At 38.0% G+C, this 21,757-nt stretch overlaps 1 protein-coding gene across 1 annotated transcript in view; it reads right to left on the bottom strand.

Moving 5' to 3' along the window:
• The window catches only part of rbpjb (recombination signal binding protein for immunoglobulin kappa J region b), a 44,038-nt gene extending 23,310 nt beyond the window's left edge, over nucleotides 1–20,728 (bottom strand). The window contains exon 1 of the mRNA XM_079467281.1: nucleotides 20,614–20,728. Coding sequence (XP_079323407.1) covers nucleotides 20,614–20,633 — 20 coding nt within the window. The 5' untranslated portion in view covers nucleotides 20,634–20,728. The remainder of the gene's footprint in view (nucleotides 1–20,613) is intronic.
• Nucleotides 20,729–21,757: the final 1,029 nt, after the last annotated feature.

The following is a 21,757-nucleotide window of genomic DNA, read 5'->3' as shown; positions in this document are numbered from 1 at the left end:
CCTACTCTTTACGAGAAGTGCCATGGGATCTTTAATGATCACAGGGAGTCAGGACCTCGGTATAACGTCTCATCCAAAGGACGGAACAACGGAAGGACATACTTTACGACGTTTTTAGGAGTTATTTTCAATTAAGACTGCTCAAACATTCATTTTAGTCTGGGATTAGCCTTAAACCTTATTTGTGAAACTGAATTGGAAAATATAAATATACTGGTATTTATTATTGAAATAAATATTTTTGCCAGAAATCGTGTTTTTCTGTGTGTTATAAGTTGCCCATGCATGTATTAGACACGTAAAATTGCAAAAATGTAAGTGTTGGAACAAAATTTGTATTTTATCTAGACGCGAATGCTCACCCAGACCTGCCTGAAACGCCTCGTGTAACCACACCCCGGCAAATTTACATCAGTTTGTTGCACGGCCTTGTAATTGCCATTGTACCATGGCAACGTGCACACCTCGCTTTTCAGAGCGATGAGCTTTGGAAAATATCAGCGCATTTCAGAGAGGCAGAGCACAGAGGAGATACAAACATGTACGGTAAGTGTTTGTAAACCTTAAATCGTGTATACACATTGCATTACATCTAAAGCAAACAATAATATTCTGTTTAGCCTCATCAAATGACTGCTTTAATAAATACTATTTGTTCGTTATACACTTGTTTAAAGCATTTCTGGGTCCAATTTTCCTTACTTTTCAAGTAAAACTAACATCTCAACAGCAGTTTATAGGCATTATTTATTCATATCACACATGAACCTTTAAAAAAGCTCACAGTGTACACTACAGTCTCCGGTCTCTAAGCATCTCAGACACCAATATTTTAGTAGATCATGAAAAATTAATTGCTGTCTGGCCATCTGGGATTTTGCTATGGAGATAAATTTGAATCAAGTTTATTTATCAGTAGCTTTACAGCACACTGTGTGTATAAATCACTGAGTGTATATTTGTATTGTTTGTTTTTTGCCTTTGACATCTGGTAGAACGTTTGGACCAAAAAAGCGTTGGCGCGTAACGTCAGACTTAACAAGCGGATTGTTGAGGGAAAATACCACAAAAAATGTCATTGAAAGCATTTCATGACTGTTTTGTTTTAGTTAACAAGGAACAAATGTATAGCTTAAATGCACTCTAAATCGCTTTTGGAAAAAAAACCATTCAAATGATAACATCAATGTAAACAAACACAGGCCCACAGGGGCAATGCAGAGGTTCACATCTGCGGCATGTCTGTATGGTACTGTTGATCCCAGGGGCGAGTGCTTAACTGACATCAGCCTTGAGGCCAAAGCCTAGAGGAGACAGAGACTGTGAAGGGTTTAAAATTGAAGAAAACTCAATGTGGAGAAGCTTCCAGCTACACTGAACCTGAACGAGCTACAGGAAGATCTCCATTTAAGTGAAGCAACCCCTGCAAAGAGACCAGAGAAGACCACCACAGACCGAAACGGGACACTAATCTTCTACATGGTTCCACTACATATCATAAACCTTATGTTGACATTCATGATAAAGCTGAGATCTGTATTTAGGCAAAGCGTTATGGGTATGACATAAAAACACTCAGAGAATGTATTTGTTACAACATTTGTTACAACATCAGAAAAATATCAGTCCATGCACAAGTTCTCTATTTTAAAAAAAGGGAAATAAACATGCGTTTTGGATGTGATGAAAAAAGGACACTGTTTTTGGGAGATGACAAACTTGTAAAATTTTTGTGAATTAAACCAATTATGCCCAACAAAGGGAGAAGGGATGCCTCTTCACAGAACATAAAATAGCTACTTTATTTTCATGTGTCCATTCATGTACCGCACTACCTGACTATGAAAATGCACAGAAAATAAAACAAACTCTTTAAAGTCATTGTCTTTGTGTTAAAAAATAAAAGGGTTTGAGTTAAAAGTAATACAAAATGTATGATTGTGTTGTTTTAAAAAAAATAGTTTTAATGGGGATTGTAGCCATCCCAATCGCTGATTCGATTAATAAACCAAGAGATTTCAAGAGAGGAATAAATATGTGGTGCAAGAGTAAACCTGCGAGCTCAAGTCACAGCTTGAAAGAATATGCATATCCTTGACTTGAGCTCTGATACATAATCAGAGAAACTACCCGTCTCATTTTCTTACAGACAAAAAAACAATAGAGCTTGTTCTTGTGTCAGGTGGAAAACAAAAGGTCATTGAACCTTGAGCGAGGAAACGCTGGAAAAAAAGGGAGGGGAAAAGTTAGAGAGAGAGAGAGAGAGAGAGAGAGAGAGGTTTGAAATAAGGGAAACAGACGAGGCACGTGTGGAGGAGAAGAGGAAGATAAGAAAGCGACAAAAAAGCAATTAAATGAGAAAGAAAGAGGCAAGAAAGAGGATCAGGGGTTTAGCAGAAAGATTAAACAAAAGATGGCAAAGGAGAGAGAGCGTGAGCGTGTAGAGGAGAGGAGAGCAGGGACGAGAATAATTATAGAGCCGTAGATCAATAAGGTTCCCACAGTGAAGTGCTGATCTTTGAGAGGATAATGGCTACCATCTCGCTTTAAGCACACGCTGCTACCACACACACCCCACAATCAGAGAGCCATTTCAGCCTGCATCACAGCATCCAACCATCAATCCTGGTTCTCTCCAGCACACCATCACGGTCACACGTGACCACCGATCAAACCATCATTTACATCCATTACGTTTTGACAGCAACGATGCGTTTTGTTGATCACTCGGCTACAGAACATCCACCAAACTCAATGTGCAGCCATGAAAGATTTATTCCTTTAAATAATAACAATAAATTCATACCAAAACAGCTAGAATTGAGTGCAAGTTTGCAGCAAACACTATACTTGGGCAGTGGGTGGTATGACCAGAATGTTATTTTACAGTATGAGTCATTTTACATCACCGCAATTGTGAATACCACAATTTAGTATATTTAGCAGAGATTTTCTTTACATTTTTGGGGTTTTCTCACTTGATTGGTTCATATTTATTCAGAAGAACTGTCGGCAAGCAAACTGAAATAACAAAGTCTGGCATTCACGCAAAATGGCTTTATATTATTTTACACCGGAAAAACTACTATTATTAAACAAACAGTTCATGTAAGCCCAAAGGCACATAAACACATTACCCAACAGTCTGCATGCTGGAAAGCTAGCTATTGCATTTCGATAAAAGATAACAGACAACTAGTTCTTTATCTGAATTAACCTTCATTGTTGAAACACGCACAACAATGTGTATTCTGAAAGTAAACACTGTCCAATTTGATTTGGTTGCATGCATTTGTATAGATTGGGTCTTGAAGTACAAGTGATTTTGTTTTCTTGACCTAAATTTGCATCCAAATCAACAAAAAGATGGAAATTCCGCTTTAGCTTTGATGTTTCTCAACTCTCAGATGAGGTTGTAAATCAGTCCACAGATCTGCATTTTGTCAACACGGTTTTGTTCAGTTGTACTTCTAGAGAATTCATGGTTTTAAATACTTGTGAAAAGCAATTACACAGACGGAAAAATGCAGATGTTCCCTTTCACAATTCTCCACTTCAAACGCAAGGTGTTAAAAGCACTGAATGCTTGTTACACACGTAGATGAGTTTTTGTTTTGTGTATCACCGGTGGAAGAATCTGAACTTTAGAGGGCTTTCAAACCAACAAACAAAAATAAATGTGTTATTCGCAATACTAGCACGTATCAAGGCCTCCTTGACGTTTTTGTGAAGTTTTGACCATTCAGGCAATTAGTCATTTAAAAGAAAATAAAAAGCATCAAAATCTTTTACACAAGCCGAAGATATTGTAACAAGACCAAACACGAAGCACATGGAAGTCAATCAAATCTATATACCGCCACATGTCGAGACATTGTTAAAACGTCACAAGAGAGCAAAAAGGAAAAAGCGAGTTTGCGAAGACAGGGTGAGAGAGATATGAGAAAAACAGAGAAACAATTTCCACGAAAAACCACCATCATTTCCTTGAACCCTTCATAAAGAGATAAGTCAAATGTGAGCACGTTCAGAGGTGTGATTCACCGACTGTAAGATTTAAACCTGAGACGGAAAAAACAAACACTATCACAGTTTGCTCGATTTTTAAACCACCAATCATTCGACATGCTGAATCTACTCGGCACGCCTCATGAGCTAAACAGACGACACAACAACCATATAACGCCCTGATTTTATTGTTTTGGGGTATATTTACGTTCATTTGATCCTGAGGAAAATCTGAGGCAGTGAGAATGACTCAAGCCGTGGGCTATCCCATCTCAATGCTGTTATGAGGACATGTTTTTTTCGATTTGTACAAAGCGAATGATTAGAAGAGTGCAAAGAAGTCTTATCCTATTTATTCAGTGAGTTCATACAATAAGATTTCTCCAGCTATCTTCTGTTTGTGTGTCCATCCTCTCGGGACTAGTTCACAGTTAAGACCTTCACACACTTCAGAACCAAGACAATAACTGAGAACTGTCTGCGATGACTACCAGCTTAAATCACTTCAGCTTTCAAGTAGATTCCCTTGAGAGACGATGACCGCAGGCCTGTGAAGCTCTGCAACAACAGAAAACAAGATTATAGTGAAATAGTGTTAAAGGAACGGGAGAAATCGGTCACCTCCTGTTTTGTTCCAGACCTGTGCTATTTTTTCAGTGTATTTTTACATGGAGGTGTATGATGATATAAGGATGCGTAAGAAAAGACGATTTTCACTTTTGCTTTAAAAATAGGTCAAATAATAAGTCAAGTTGTCCTTGGTTCCCCTTCTTGTTTACTGTATACTGTACAAGCAACAAAATTCAACAAATTGTTTATTTAATACAATTATTTTACAGTAAAATATTATTATATTTACATAAATGAATTAAAATATAAACAGTTATATTATCAGCCAATAGCCAGACCGATAAACAAACACAGAGCAGAAGCTGACTTCAACAAATGTGTGCATACATTCAATAAAACCGTTTTAACCAAAAACCTAATTGGACCGAAAGAATGTATGCATGATGAAATTGTAATAAGCACGGCGTTTCGGGAAAGAGATGGGGATTCCAGCAGTGCTATTAAAAAATAAACATTGAAAAAAGGTCAAAGGAGAATGATGTGGGTGACATTTCTCCTTCTAACGCCTGCGAGTGAAGCTCAATAGAGGAAAAGGAAGTGCTGTCAGAATCTGTTTTTCTGCATGTTATCCATTTTTGCTTCCTTCCCTTTGTCCTTCCGTTCCTTTCACTCCTGTCTGTTCCATGACAGTACACAAGAAAAGGTTCCTTTATTACTCAAGGTCGAGTGAACCACTGAAATATCACTCTCGCTTTTCCACTATAGCTGAGACAAATCTACATGCCATTTCGCAGTCTGCTTTTCTTGCGCTTACGCTTTGTATTAAAATAAGAGTGAGTCAGGAATTCATTTCTTAACCAACACAGATAAGCACATCGCTGACCTATATTTCATAACAGCAAACAGAGGAGTGGCTTGTATGTTTAGAGAGTATGCACTTTACATTACTTTGATGGTTTCGGACGGAGCGTCAGAGTAATAATTGCAACTCTGACATACAGCCGCAGAACCGCGACGCTGACTTAACTTATCCAGAGGTCATTAACTTTGCAAATTTCCTTGAGTCCCGATAGGTGCTGAGTCTGACCAGCTAAAAGCCTTTATTAAGTAGTTAAAAAAGACATATCGACTCTCTTTTCCAAAAGGAAGTGTGAATGATGTAATGCTTTCATCAGCCGGAGCAGCAGGGAGGTTATTTCTTACATCAATACAGAGTACATCACTCCTCGTGGGGATTTTAATTTAGACACTGCAGGCGACCAGAGATTTCAATGCAACATGATGGATGTGTGCAGAGCTGTAGTTTGAGACAGGAAAGCGATAATTGACCGCTAGCACCAATACAAAAAACAATCTCGGTCCAAGATCATGGTAACTTACTTTACTTTTTGATCGAAATACTGTTTGAAAATGTCTGACAAACAATTTTTGTGCAGACCAGATATCATTTCTCCAAAAGCTCTGTTTGTTTATAAGACTAGTTCTGTCAAGACCTGAAGACTGTGACTTTATTCGCACAGCCACAGATGTTATTCCAAGCCGTTATAGTATATTTTTTCTTCGGAAAACACAAAAAGAACAATTTGAAGAATCATTACCGGAGGCCTACAGAGAACATCTCTGCACACGGCAGCCATATTTGCAATTTCAGTCAAACAAGGTTTTGACCAAGTCCTGATCTGCTTTAATGGGGGAAGACCGTTTATCTTCAAAGACCACATGAAATCAAACCTGTCATTATTTACTTTGTTAGCAGCACTCATTACTAGTCCAATCAATTCCAAGTGCAATAAATACAAGCTTTGCTTTTTCACTCAAAAATGTCACAATACTAAAGTCGGTTGCAACTTTTGGTTCATTCACACTTTAAAATAGCTAGTTAAGCTATTTTATTACCATAAACTGTACTAAAAACCCCTTTTCCAGGTTGCTCCAGCATAAATTCCCATGCATTCAAATATATACGTATATCAATATCTAGAAAATCTATAGTCTTTGACGCAGGTCTTGCAAATCAATGATTAATTTGTAAGAACCAAAAAAGTCAAACGCTAGATACCTTGACACATACTACACTGGCACTTAAATGTTGGCCTATTTCTCTCAAATCCCTAGTGTACTTCTTCAAAAAATGGAGACCACAAAATGATGTCTAATGACACACTGAAAGAAAAATATCAAGATTAAACGATGCTTGCTTTTTTCATGCTGTTTCATGGACTTCACCAGACAGCTCCATGACAGCTTGAATGACAGTATTTTTCCCTTGTCTCTTAAAAAAAACATACGCCACACTGACAGAAATGGGAACTGAGAATCCTTGACCAACTGAAATATACAGACGGTGAAATGTATGAAACTAGAAATGCACAAAAACACTGCCAGCACATGTGACTAACAGCACATGTACTGTAGGCCTACTGTACACACAAGGATGTACGTCACCTTCTTTTGCACGTAGCAATGGTGCTAAAGAGGTTTAAAGTTTTGTAGCATAGGCCAAACCGTTTTAGTTACACCAGTATAAAACTGTTATGTTAGAAAAAAATATCTATGTGTAGTTTATCACAAAAATAGGCAGGGAACTGACAAAGGACATTTATATTACAATTGGATAAATTAGAGCCATATATTTAAGTTTTTCCCAAGTTCCCTTTTTCTGTTCACAATGTTTTTAATTCTCTAAGTTTTCCATTTCTTTATACAATAATTCTATATTTCTGCACATACTGTAGTACACTATTATATTATTAATACTGTATTTACTATGTTAAACTGCGGTAAAAAAGGGTTTTTGAACCTTACTATAGTAAATATTAGTTTAGTAAATGAGAGTAAGTATACTTAAGTGTGTATGTAGTTTATCAGTTTACTACTAGAATACTCCAATTGACTACAGTAAACGTTATAATACAATCCAGTGTTTATCATCTGGATGTTCAAGTTAACCAGACTTTTATTTTGACCGGCCATCGAAAAGAGAGTGTGGTTGACGATAGCTTTTTTTAAACAGTGAAATGCTTATGGAATAAACTCTCAAAGCAGCTCTGTATATGGAGTTCATGTGTTCATGTCCTCATTCAGTGAGATGCAGACAGAGTAATGTAATGTAGTAATGCGTTAAATCGTGCCACTCATTCACATTCACAAACAGATGGTGTCAGTACACGATCCGTTCCACCTGCACGATCCGTTCACGCATGCGCACAACGACGCACGATCCGTTCACGCATGCGCACAACGACGTTGTAGAAACCGCTCATGCGCAAATGAAGATTTTGTTTTGCGACGATTTACGACACTGCACGATCTGTTCCACGCTTGCGCAGCTTTGTTTTACTTTATTTATATTTTTTACTGTTAAATAAAATACAATACTCAATTTACTTCGCTTCGTTCCACCTGGTCTCATTTCACTATGCGTTCTGTCAAGTCAGTTTGAAATACTGTAATGTTTCCCCTGACTTTATAATTTACATGAAGAAAGAACTACAGTCTAGTTAGACATGCGTGTTATGTTCCTTATTGGCTTCTGTAAACGACATTGAAGGGATTATTTTACTAATTTAGATTAAATGGATAGATATATTAGCCTATATATAGGCCCATACTAATAAATTACTACATAAAGTCAACTAGTATTATCAGATTTTAATTTAAAAAACGACACAAACTGTCTTTGACAATACTACTGACCTTAGATCGAAACACGGTAAGGTTAATAGACATGATACAATGAATCGCAAAATGGAGTTTGGATGAAACTGAAGATTTGCAGTCGATAAAAATACTTTATTCCACATGAAACCAAAATCATCTATGTTCATGTAACAACTCTATTATTTTGGATTGGCAACCACATAAACACGTCGTAATCATGGTAACGTAAGCGACATTTCAAAACGTAAACAAAGAATATGCCGCCAGTTGTGCCGCCTGCCGTCAAACGTTTCATCGCCTGCGTCACGGTACAAATAGTGTAGGAAAACCATGACGTTTTCTAATACGTAATTACGCGCATGCGTGAACGGATCGTGCAGGTGGAACGGATCGTGTACTGACAGATGGCATAGTTGAAAAACGGGATCACGCCTCCGCTATTCCTTCCCTGTTGAAGGGGAGGAGTTAACGGAAGCTCCGGCAAAGGCGTCTAATTTACATCTTTGAGATGGATAATCATTTCAGGGCGGAAGTGCTGATAAGATAAGATATTTACTATAAAAGCTGCAATATTGAATGAAAAAATAATAATTGTCATTTTTATTTCACTGGGACTTTAAATAGAATGTGTTAAAAACAGAAACAAATGTTAACAAATAACTTTATAGGTACTTTTACTAATGCAATACTTTTACTTAGGCTTAGTCAGTATAAACCTTTAAATTACTTATTTCACTAAACAATGGAACAGATCAAACACAGCGCTTAAACCAGCACATCAGACAAAATATGATGAAACCATGTTTCTCAACATCAACCTGACTTTACAGCCTCTCTATTGCCCAATGAGCCATTCTTACTACCTCCATGCTCCATCTTAGCAAGACAACGTGGCTTGCTCCTGTAGCTTTTCTCAGTGTGAAATGTTTTCAAACTTAACAGATACGTCATCAATTGTTGTGTTTTCATAACTTATTAACTGACAATGCTGTTGCTTCCAGATACTCTGACATTATCACAACCGAATATTAACATCAGTTTCTGAAAACCTAAAACAAACTAGCCATCAGACAGATACGTTGTATCCCCTAATGGGATAAGATCAATTTTGTGTCTGAATGATGCAGTAATGGTACAAGAACAGTACAAAACAAGTTACAAAATTAATTAGATAACAGAACTTGAAGTATATCCTAAGAAAATCCAAAGACACAAAGTTCACCATATGACTATGATAAGAAACTATCAAAGTGTATCTTGTGCTCATCTCCCTGTTTGAACCACCAACTGCACAACACTGGGTAGCTTCAGGGCTCCAGGCAATGACTTCATCAAACACAGAATGGAGAGGATTAAAAGTGCAGATACCATTTCAATGCCTCTGGCGTTCTTTAACTGAGCGATCCACTGTTACCGCTGCTGTTTTCACAGCATGACATGGAAAGCTCAAGAAAAAAGTCCTTAGAAATAAGTTACAAGACACACATTTAGAGATGTCAACGATCGTAAAAAGTGTCAATGTGTATGCATCAATGCGTCAAAGACTCTATTTACTTACCATCATGTCATTTAAGACATAAATATGACACTGTTTCTTCTGTAACAAAATAAGTTATTTTGTGAACAATGGAAGTCAATGGAGGCCAGTGTTGTTTGGTTGCTAACAAATGTTAAATATTTTCTTTTTCGTTTGTCAGAAAAGAAAATCTATATATAAATATATATTTGTCTTAAGATTATACATTCATAGGTATATTTATATTAGAGGTCGACCGGTATTGGATTTAGCCGATAACGATAATTAAGGTGGTCAGTACCTACCGATATCCATGAATAGTTTTTTATTTATTTATTTCAAATAAAAAATAACACTTAAAGTAAAATAGCAATGAAGTGTAGGCTATTACAACAATAAACACTATTGCTTGAACCATTAAAATGTGTTTTACTTAAAAAAAACATAAATATTAACTAAATTAATAAATATTAAACTCCAGTGTATGATTTAAACAAAATTATAAGTAGGTCATTTCTACATTTATAATGATTTAAACAATTCTTGGCACCAAATTAGCATATCAAAATGACATTATAAGAATGACGGATCCATTGTTATATTTTTCAACATATATCGTCATGTTCACATAAATGTTTGTTTACATTAAAATGAATGTCATTTACATACGCCTTTTTTGCTGTCTCTGTCATCTCTATATGCCTTCCATTTCGGAGGCGGGGCTCGCACACACGCACAAACTCACTACACTATACTAACAAATGCCTATCCATAGTTACAATAATACAAATTTTACTTTTTTGCATGAATTTTTGTCACCCTGTTATAACTGCTTAAGCTAATATGCTACTAACGTTAGCGCGATATCAGCCCTGTCGGCAAGAATACTGATGTTCTCCATTAATGCAGTATATGTCAATAAATGAATAACTTTTCAACATCATGTTTTCTGCAATTGGCTCTACCTTGTCACTGTGAAACATGTAAAACCCCATCTGATGAATTCCGCTCCGTGCAAACTTGCTGACGTCTCCAAACCAAACAGGCTGACAGTATTTGTTTTATTTCCGCCTCTAGAGGTCCCTGTTTTACTCTATAATCTGTACTCTCTAGCTGCATATCACAGTAGAGCTTTCCCTGCGCAACCAGGAAAAACTATCGGTGGGGATTATTGCTGATAGCCGATAGTTCAAGTTATCGGTGCCGATTCATCGGTGATATCAAAAACTATATATCGGTTGACCTCTAATTGATATATAAATACTTCGTATATACACAGTACGCACACATATATTAAGTAAAAGGAAACGTCTTTTGCCTAAGATTAGTCTCGAATAATCGTTTTTCAGCACTAACTGGAATGAAAGAATCTTTATATTTGTGTGAACTATCCCTCTTAGGATGTTTACTCAAAAAATGTACATCTGTCATCATTAACACACCCTTGTGTCATTCCAAACATGCCTTTTTTTGGACACAAAAGAAGATCATTAAATAAATGTCTGATTAGGGAATTGAAAGCAATGCAGGTACATATATACTTTATTGCTCAATAAAGTAGATATGAGCATCAGCAAAAAGGTGTGCAGAACTGAATAGTCATTAAATTACCTCCTGTTGTGTTCCTCAGAGGACAAAATGTCATTCGGGTTAAAAATTACATTAGGGCGAGTAAATGACATTATTGGGTGACCTTTTTCTTTTAAAGGGATAGTTCACCCAAAAATGAAGATGCCACAAGATTTACACAATCCAGTTTACAGTTACAGAATAAAGCAGGATCAATAAAGGAAACTTTTCCATGTCCAAAAAAAATCAAGCTACACTTAATTTCTCTCCAAACTGCTAAAAAAAAGCACAACACTAATGATTCATCTTTAAAATTTGATGTTCCCTATATATCTGGGGGTGCACGTGTACGTGTGTGTGTCGTCTATAATGAAGTGCCTGCGAGGCAGCCAGATAGATTTCTGAGACCTGAACCTCGCGACTACATTTACAATGACTGCTTATTGAGAAATACCATCTTTCTGAAGTCACAGCAACAATAGTAACACCACAGCTCTGCCTACATACGACCTCATGTCCCAACAGGACCAGAGGCAAACAATCCCCTCTATAGAGATTTGACACCCATTAAGCTGCCGCACTGTGGCGTGTAAATGACATCAAAAACCTGGCAATACATTAAACGTTTACATACAATCCTGTCTCATTTTCATTCTTTTCCAATTGAACACGCATGCCGCTATAATTCAATGCCGAGCCCTGAAATAAATAATACTGAGGCTGATGCATGATGCCAGTGGTGTACCACAGCCCAAAGGCAAACCATTAGGTCGAATCAGCTCAGCATGTTCTGAATCATCTCTACTCGGTGTCCGCAAGCTGCTTCCACTATGAAGATCAACTTCAAGTCAGTTTGAACATATGGATTAACTTACCTTTAATAGCGGCACCAACCATGAGTTCATTCGGAATTAATGTACTGTTAACAGAGTCAGCCATGAGTGAGCAGTTCGTTAACGCTAAATTGAGGCTTTGATTTCCTTTCTACCAAAATACAAGTTGTAACACGACAAAGAGCTGAAAGATATTAACTAGCGGAAGCCATCTGAGTAGAGTTAGCGGTTACCTCAACTTACCGAATTATGCTGACCTTTTGACAGCATCTAACAGAGAGCCGAGGGCTTTTCTTAAATCATTCAGTATGCGCTTCATATACTCGAATGTAACACAGAAACGTTCTGTGCGACTCATAGAGAAGGGAGAGGCTTGAGTTGTGCCAACATGTGTCAGCACAGGAGCCAAGCATCACATTAGTGAGGATACGAGACTCTGAACAAACATTCTCACAAGCCTCCCTGATGCCAAAGCCTCTAAGGAAACCTGGATTGTGCATAAAGTACTAGAAAGAAAGGCAAATGAAACCAAAGACTGAATGAGAGAGTCATGAAATGACAGAAAAGGGGAAAGACCTGTAAAAGGGTTAAGTGTGGTAAAATTGAACGTCTGACCATCAGTGAGCAAAAAGCAGACCATATGCTTTCCTTCAGGCACTCCATATGTACAAGAAAAAAGTTCTCTTTGACTGGGCCTGTTCATTTACTTAATGTTGTTTTGACTGGGCAAGGCTGGCTCAAAGTGGGTTGTGTGGCAAGTGGCGTGACTGCATAATATCAATTTGACAGGACGTGTGGGTGATCTGCTGAATCTATGTTTTGAAGAATGCTGAGGGCAACTATGAAGTGGTTCCGTCTTAGTGATGTCCAACGTGACTATTTTACAAGGTGGCGATTTAGTATGAACTTGTAATAAATTACAATTATTACGAAATGCAATTCTGCTACAGCCCCACCACAAAACCTAATTGTCATTTGGGGCTCGAGCAGATTAAATAGAGGGCTTAAAATGCTACGGATAAAACAAAGTAAACTTGTATAGCGATATAAACAATAAAAAAATCTAATAAAATGACAACATATATTTTTATTGCAAAAATTGTAATAAAAAACAGAAAAATGTTATTTAAAATGTAACTTTTAACTTTTGAATGTTGCCTTAACTATAAACTGAAATATGTTTAAATAAGTTTAAGTTGAGGGCTTGAGGCACTTAAATTATATGAGTAAAAAAATAATGTAAACTTATGTGCCAATTTAAACCATTAACAAAATAATAAAATCCCAAAAGCACATAACAAAATTGCTTACAAAAATTAAATTAAAAACAAAAATAAACAGGAAAACTGAAAATCTAAATTAAAAAAGCTAATTCAAAATATAAAAAACAAAAAAAAAAAAATACTAGATTCTGGTACGAATTGCCAAATTGTCAAAACAAGATGTTACATAATCAAAGTCACGGCAGTTATCATCCAAAGCCGTTCATACGCAGGGCTCTTTTTTTAAGGGAAAGGTGCTGAGACGCGGCCCTAATGTCTGCCCTTAAATGCCCCTGCCAATAGCACAAGGGAGGGGCATTTTGGAAGAGGGACAGGGGTGGGTAGCTCTGGTTTGGCAGCTTTTCCTTTAACATGGGGATATTTTAATGACAGGGAAAGAGTCGAAGAAAACTTTCTCCATCTGACCACTTCCAACATCAAGCAGAGCCCGTAGAAGCTCCATATGGGACTTTCTGGAGAGCTGTTTTGCAGTTGGCCGTATGCCTAAACAATCGTTAAAGCTCATGCGTGCACACGAACACACTCATCTCTGCGTGTGTACAGCTTTAGTTCCTTCTAGCATCCCTTTACTGTTTGGTAGAGTTCAAGCTTCGACCAGAACGAATCCATACAAGATAGGAAAAAAGGACACAAGTGTCATATCAGTCTTGGGTCACAGTGAATTTCCACCTAAGATGCTTTGATAGGTTAGACGGACCTTCAAGATGCAAGTTGGTAAAACTCAAAATTTAAGACATCAGAAATGGGTGTTCAACTCTTAAGGCTGGTAAGTACGACCACAAGCACAAAACCCACTCCATCACCCACGTCCAATCCCCATGTACCAATGACATCAGACCATCCAGTTGTTTCCACTGACAGACAACGAGTAAAGCGAAAAATAAAAACTTCAAACACCCCTCGTGACCTTAAGCTCACTTCTCTGTGCTGGTTGAGGGGTTACAAGGTCTTATAGAGAGGAAGGCGGTGGTGTGTTGCCCACACATGACAGTCTGGTTTCTCTATGCGTGGCTCTATCAACAGTGGAAACACACACACATATTAAGCACTACTCCTTGTTCCTCTTTCCGAATTATAGCATTCACTTTCTGCATTTATCATAAGATTGTACTAGAGACCGTGTCAAATGTTAGTGATTGTGCAATTTAACAAGTATTAGGTATGAGTGAAACCTCAGAAATATGATGTGTTAGGTCTTTTTTGTTTAAAAATGGTATATTAAGCAGTAGCCTATTTCCACGAATGCCAAATGAAATAATGATTTTCATAAATAATAATCTAATTTTATTTTGTGTACATCTAGTTCAAAAATAAATAATATGACTCGCAATTATTTTAAAACTTCTATTTAGAAGCGTTTCCCTCTGTGGTAAACAAAAATGTTAAAAGCACAAAAAAAGCCATATCACGATATATACTCTTAATGTTACATAAAATGACATACAGTGATATAAGATTTTAGTCATACCGCCCACCCAAACTTCAAGTCATCTTCAAACATCATGGAGTCCACATTTGTATTAGTCACTAACACCACATAGACATTACTCCTCCCTGACACGATCGATCAAAATAAAAGGTAATTTTGTATTCTTCACACACAGAAATAAATCAAACACGACAAAAGATTGAGGTGCTCTTATGATTCAAACCAAGACAATGTATTAAAAGCTGGAGGATGACCTCTTGAACTTACGTTCAACTTACATACGATGCACTTCCTTTCCCATTTGACACTGTCAAGCAAAGGTGACATTTTTCGAAGAACTGATGATTCATTCAAGATCATCCAGACCTTGTTTTGTCATTCCTGTTCTGATGACTCCGAAGTGTGTACAGAAGCTCTAATCATCCACCTCAGATCCCCGAGGAGCAGATCTTACCGACGTAACGGATTTGTACTGGAGAAATGTAAGTAGCCGTATACTTATCTCTGACCAAAAAAACACTTGAATAATACTGAAACAAAAAAACTTGATCAGCTTGTCAATGCCTTGCCAAAGCTTTATGTAACGTCATTTTCATTTACCATTGTCGAATTAGAGATGTTGAAATGAACGTTCCACACTTTTATTACCTTAAACCATGTCTGTGCAAGATGCATGAACATTTAAATAAAACTAGAAAGAGGCAAAAATGAAGAGAAAGCAGATATGCATTTTTGGTTTAAAAGTAAAACAGTCTCAAAAAAGTGATTCTCGTGGCCTTTCATGAAGCACTCAGACCTTGTGTGAGTCACCAGTTCTTTAGAAATGTCATCTTTGATTGACAGTGTAAAATGGGCAAGTGGAAGTAGTAGTACATCATTACAGCAGTTGAAAACAAGTTCAAGAGGGCATCATATTCCTTTTAGTTTCAATAATTTTTTATATCAGTCAGTTTTTTGTGACAGTCAATAATCCATTGGTTTTAATTTAATCAACAACCCACCCTCAAACATTGGTGATGATACAGCTGCGGCTGCGCATCTCTAAAAAGCCAACAAGTAAAACACATTTAAGCCATCTGAAACGCAACAACGATCACGACTCACGAGTCACTATCATTGTCTTCAATTACAGGGCACAGCAGGACCTTAGAGAGTAAACACCATCAACCCGTAACACAGGACCGTCGCCAAACCAAACAAAGCAAACAATTCATCAATGTTGAGCTATTTTCCTGTCATAGAAAAAACTGAACACATTCAGTTTTACCTCATTCATGATCTCTAAAATGATACTATTTGTACAGAAACATGATTTCTTCAGTTTGGTTTCTGGTTAGATTGGAGAATGAAACAGGCAAAAGAGATCACTTCCATGTTTTCTGAATGAAACATCCTGGATGAAAAAAACTGCTGACGGTGAAGAAAGCAAAGTTCCCTTGGCTATGATGTCATCACAACAACCCGGCCAGTGCAAGAATGAGGAAACTCAAGAATTAAAGGGAACCACAAACACTTTGCACTCCCAGCCTCTCTTTACCTCATATAGAAGACATGCCAAATCAAACACAACGAAGGATCTAGTTTTTTTTTACCCGGTTTTTCACAAAACCGCAGCAGTTTTTGTCAATATAATTTCTTATTTGGCTCAGTGTGATAATGGCAATTTAATCCCTGAAGACAAAACTAAGACTGTTTAAAACATTCCAAACTCAAGCAAGTAAATAACATTTCTTGCTCCCCTAGCATGAGCTCGCCAATGAAATCAAGACCATTTTTTGGCAAGCAGATAAGCCCCCTACAAATGATATATCAGTAGTCAACTGACCAGTCGATCAGGAAAGAATGTTCCAATGGTCTGAAACATTTCCAAAGTTTAATTTAAAATGACAGATAATCTTTTTCCACAATCTTCAGATTGCACATAAGCCTAACAGTTAGTAAATGCAACTCATATAAATGGACCAGAATGATGGGGGTGCCACACAAAGCCTGAGCCAAGCTGAATTGCTTGGAAATTTGTCATTTTATTCTCTAAGCTCCTTAAAAGAAAGCCTCACTAGACCTATCCACCTCAAAGTCGCATTTCAGACCTATAAATGTGCAAGTATGAGCTGTGTCAAAGAGGTCTGACATTAAAATGATGCAACCGGTCACTTTATTACACGGAGCAGAGAACTTCCTTTTTTCTCCACCTCATACGCAGAATGTTAACTAACAACCATTTTTTATGGTCGCAGGTTTAACCACATTCATTCTGGTAGCTCTGTATAAAGGTGAGAGCATCTGCCGTCTATCCTGCTAGAAACAACCCAGTCTTTAATGGTTTACCTTTGCTCAACCAAAAAACAGAAAGCAAGGGCAAGCAAACAAGACAGTATGCATGCTGTCCTTTATTCTATACACCATGTGCTTTCTCTTGAGGCGGGTCACTGAATACACCTCCGCTCTTTACTTTTAACCTTTATACTGTCTCTGTCCCTTGAAGAGCTTCTTGCCTGCATAATAGGTATTTGGGAAGGAGAGACGGCCCTAGGGAACAGTTCTTTCACACACGCACGCCAACCTGTTTATCAAGGCACACACCTTGCATTGTCCCAAGCAGACAGGCTTTATTGTGTCATTATACACAACAGGGCTACGATTAAACTGCATGCACTCCAAGTCCACACCACATATGCTTTGGCAAAAACGAATAGCGGGAGAAATTGGATGGTGTTATGGTAAATAAAAGCTCCATCCCTGGTGTGTGATAGAGGCTGCATTATGCTTAAGGTGATTTCATCATTCAAGGAGTTTTCCACACTAGAGATCTTTCTGTTCCATAGACATACACATATAGAATTGATTCATAGGTTTCAATGTGCACAAATCCTCTGGCCTTTAAAATAAATAATATGACATTTAAGCCCGTATTTCAGAAATACGAATGAAGGATTAGAGAATTCTCTATCATTTAATTTTGTACAATTACATACAAGAGAACAATGTGAGAACCTTAAGATTATCAAGTTTTTCGGCGAATGACATTCTTTGACAAATTCTACAAACCGATAAATTGTTCATGAAATATTTTTTTCACATAAATATATATATATATATATATATATATATAGGTTCTAGAAATGGTTCTTCGCAGTGGGCGAACCATTTTTGGTTACCCAAAGAACCAGTTACTAATTATTTTAGAACCATTTCTTTTTTTACTATTTCTTTATAATCTGAAGAAACTTTTTCCACTACAAATAATGTTTTGTAAGGTTCTACAGATGTTAAGGGTTCTTTAAGGAACCATTTAGGCAACCTAGGAACCAAATACTTTTTAAGAGTGTATTACTACTCTGAAAAAATAATGTAACCAACACCAACATTCTTAAAAATCAAGGTGCTTAAAATTTTCTTCACAGCGATGCCATTGAAGAACCATTTTTGGTTCCACAAAGGACCATTCAGTCATAGGTTCTTTATAGAACAATCTCTTTCTAACCTTTTTTGCCACAAACAACCTTTTGTGAACCTTATGGAACCCTTTTGACAAAAAGAATTATTCTATGGCATCGTAAAGCACCTTTATTTTTAAGAGTGAAGATTTTTAAGGATAGAAAGTTAAAGAGATAGTTCACCCAAAAAAGAAAAGTCTGTGATCATTTACTCACCCTCTTCTTCAAACCTGTATGATATTTTGAAGAATGTTGACAATCGAACAACGATACCAATTGACCAATTGGTTTTGTGTCCACATAATAAAAGTGAATGGGCACCGCCGTTGTTTAGCTACCAACATTCTTCAGAATATCTTCTCTGTTATGCGCGAGAAACAAAGTCATACAGGTTTGAAATGACAAGAGGACGAGTATATAATGGCAGAATTTCAAAATTTGGCTAAATTATTCCTTTAATCTAGCCATCTGTTGAATGAAATGATGAGATGGCATTTACTTTAGGTGACCGACACAAAGCCATTGTGAACTGAAACTATATGACACATTCTTGTTGCTCCCATGGTGATCGAGATACAGTGTACATAACAGTAAGCTGACTTATACAAAAGAACTTGTTCAAGGGCACAATGTCGAATTGAAAGGGTCACCCCTATATCTCTTGGTACAGGCGCTGCTTGTTTGTGTTAGTACCATCAGTGACCCATTGCACCTCTTGTATGGAGCGGGTAGTAAGTCACTATGGGTTCGAGGGCTTTTGTAACCGGTTAGACCGTCGGTCATTAGGCTATCACCAGCTGTACATGAGAAGCTCAGGCTTTATCAGGTCAAACAGTTGTACGGTGGGACCACACAAAAGACTGTGCACTCGACTGTAAAACGCCAGCCATGCTCGAAACACTATGATGTCTTCTCACATGCTAATAATCCTTCTGTCTCTAATTTCCTTGGTGAACATCAGCAGGACAGGTGGCCAGTCAACCAGTCGTTGGCTTCCCTGTCAAAACGGCGGCAGTTCAGGTCCGCTGGAAAGCCCCCCCTAACAAACAGTCTGCCATTACCTCCGCCCCTCGCCAAAAGAACGAAGAAAGGACCCGGCCAGGGGATGTCTGTCACCTACTTGGCTGTGTATAAAGATGACGAAAGCAACCAAAAACGCTGTCTACACGTGTATACATTTAATAAAAATCTCTTTGATAAACATTGCGTGCAGCAGCGACCACGTGCATCATTCTACAGAAACGCACCTCGCGCTGACTTCCTTTAGGGAAATTGGGGACATGTATTAGAATAACAGTGACCGTACGTGTGGACTGAATATAATTTATATCACAACATATAGAATAATTCAAGTATGTAGTAAAATCTAGTAAAACAGCTTACATAATTTCACCAAAAAACGATCGTCTCAAAATTCATCCAAAATAAAATCGTGATCTGAGGTAATGTCGTAATTTAGATTCGTTAAAAAAACTTTAATTAAAAGGCATTCTCACGGTGCGAGACTCAAAAGTGCAGTGTTTTCAAGTCTGGATCTCAACCATACGTTGTTTACCGCTGCCCAAAAGTGCCAACATCAAAACACTGCCCTGCGAGAGATTCAATCGCAAAGGTTCCTTTTCGTGGGAAGTAAACGCCGTTTCCAGCCACGAAACCGTAATGTCCTTAGTTGCACTTGCCATTAAATAATAATTCGTCTGCACCGAGAGGGCGGCTGGAGAGCCAGAGGCTGTGTTTGGTAAACAACACTTCACAATCGAGAACAAACGCGTGATATTTCCCCCTAGACAACCGATAAAATACGTCCCGACCACCGACAGCGCGACAAAAGCACGCTTTGAGAGGGGAGGTGTTTTACTCTAATCCCAAATGATCCAAAACCAGAGACAAAGCGACTACACTGTGCGTTATGATCACAAACGTGCATTTATAATACCATGCGTCGGGAATCCACCGCTTGTTCATTTGTCGTTTCAAATGGACCATTATAATACGACGTGTTGTGCGGTTTAGAAAGACAGGACAAACGGTCTGGGGCTGGCCCTCCACAGCGAGAGGGGTGCAGGGAGTGCAGACGCACCGATATGGACAAAACACACGCGCACGAAAGCGGAGCACTTAAATGATAAAACAACACACTGCACGCTATAATGACGAGGGCGGCACTGGAGCAGAAAGTATAAAGGCAGTAGACATTTACAATGTAAAAGAAACCCGCAATGCTTGCGTCAAATCCATTAAATGATGCGATAGTGAATGAAAGCAGTGGAACTCCTGGAGCAGCAGCAGTCCAGAATCTCAGACTTACCCTGTCACAACAGGCGCCATCTTCCACAAACTCTCACCAAAACTCCAAGACTCGCGAGATCCTCTCTCCCAGAGCCTACCAGCCGCCGAGACAACAGAAGCAGACTGGAGGTCGCAGGAGCGAGGGAGAGAGAGAAAGGGGGCGGGTGACGAGAACAGAGGGGGGGGCAGGGTGAGTGAAAGAAAAGGGCAGACACCACAACAACAGGCGTGGGAAACTGTTAAGATCTCGCGAGAGCTGGAAAACTCTCACCATACGGCTGAGTGAGCGATGCTCGTGTCATCGCGAGATCGATCTGTAGCGCCGTGGATGGATGTTTTGCTGAAGCGGAGCTCCCACGTGTTTACCCGCTGATAAATTACCTCTTCTGCCGGGCTTGGCACGATTTTTTTTATATTTCTTGGAAGCTTGAAATTTCTTAGACGTTGGTGTGGTTAAGGATCCTGTTATTAAATGCGGTTAAGGATCCTGTTATTAAACGACTGAAATTGATCAACGATGGCGTTCCCAAATCCAATATGCATTCTAAAAATTGAATATGCATTCAAAAAATTGAATATGCATTCTAAAAAAAGCATGTTGAAAAATAGACAATAAAAAAACACAAACTTCCTAAGTGCAAGCAATTCCGTTATAATGTACCATTCTGAATCTCTTTCATAATAGGCTACTTGACCTCAAAATACCTTTGAAAGCTTGTGTCCTGTTTGTTTGGCTGTGAGCTTCAGAAACTGTAAATCAAAATATGATTATTTAGGTTCTGGAATCTCACATCCGAGTCCCGACCCAGAACTGGCTTCAATAGTATCCTAACCATCAGTGTTTGTATTGTTTTCGGTAGTGTATAATTATGTCTGAGAAAAGTGTGATGTACGGATAAGATGAGTAGAGGAAAAGAGCAAGAATGAAGAAAAAAGAGCGAGGTAAAATAACCGAGGATGAAAAAAAGATTTCACACAACCAGGCCCACTGCCTTCAGCCCGGATTCGGGAAGTCTCATGCACCGAAGCCATTTTTCCATTCCTTTCGCCGTCTTTTTTACGATCTGAGAAAGTAACCTCCAGTTACTCTTAGTGTTTTATAAAAACTGTAAAGTTTCCGAAATCTTTTACAGATGAAACCAGTAAATGACTGCATAAGTGTT

This window comes from Barbatula barbatula (genome assembly GCF_947034865.1).
Source record: "Barbatula barbatula genome assembly, chromosome: 1".
NCBI classification, from domain to species: domain Eukaryota; kingdom Metazoa; phylum Chordata; class Actinopteri; order Cypriniformes; family Nemacheilidae; genus Barbatula; species Barbatula barbatula.
This window is presented reverse-complemented; position numbering and strand designations above follow the sequence as displayed.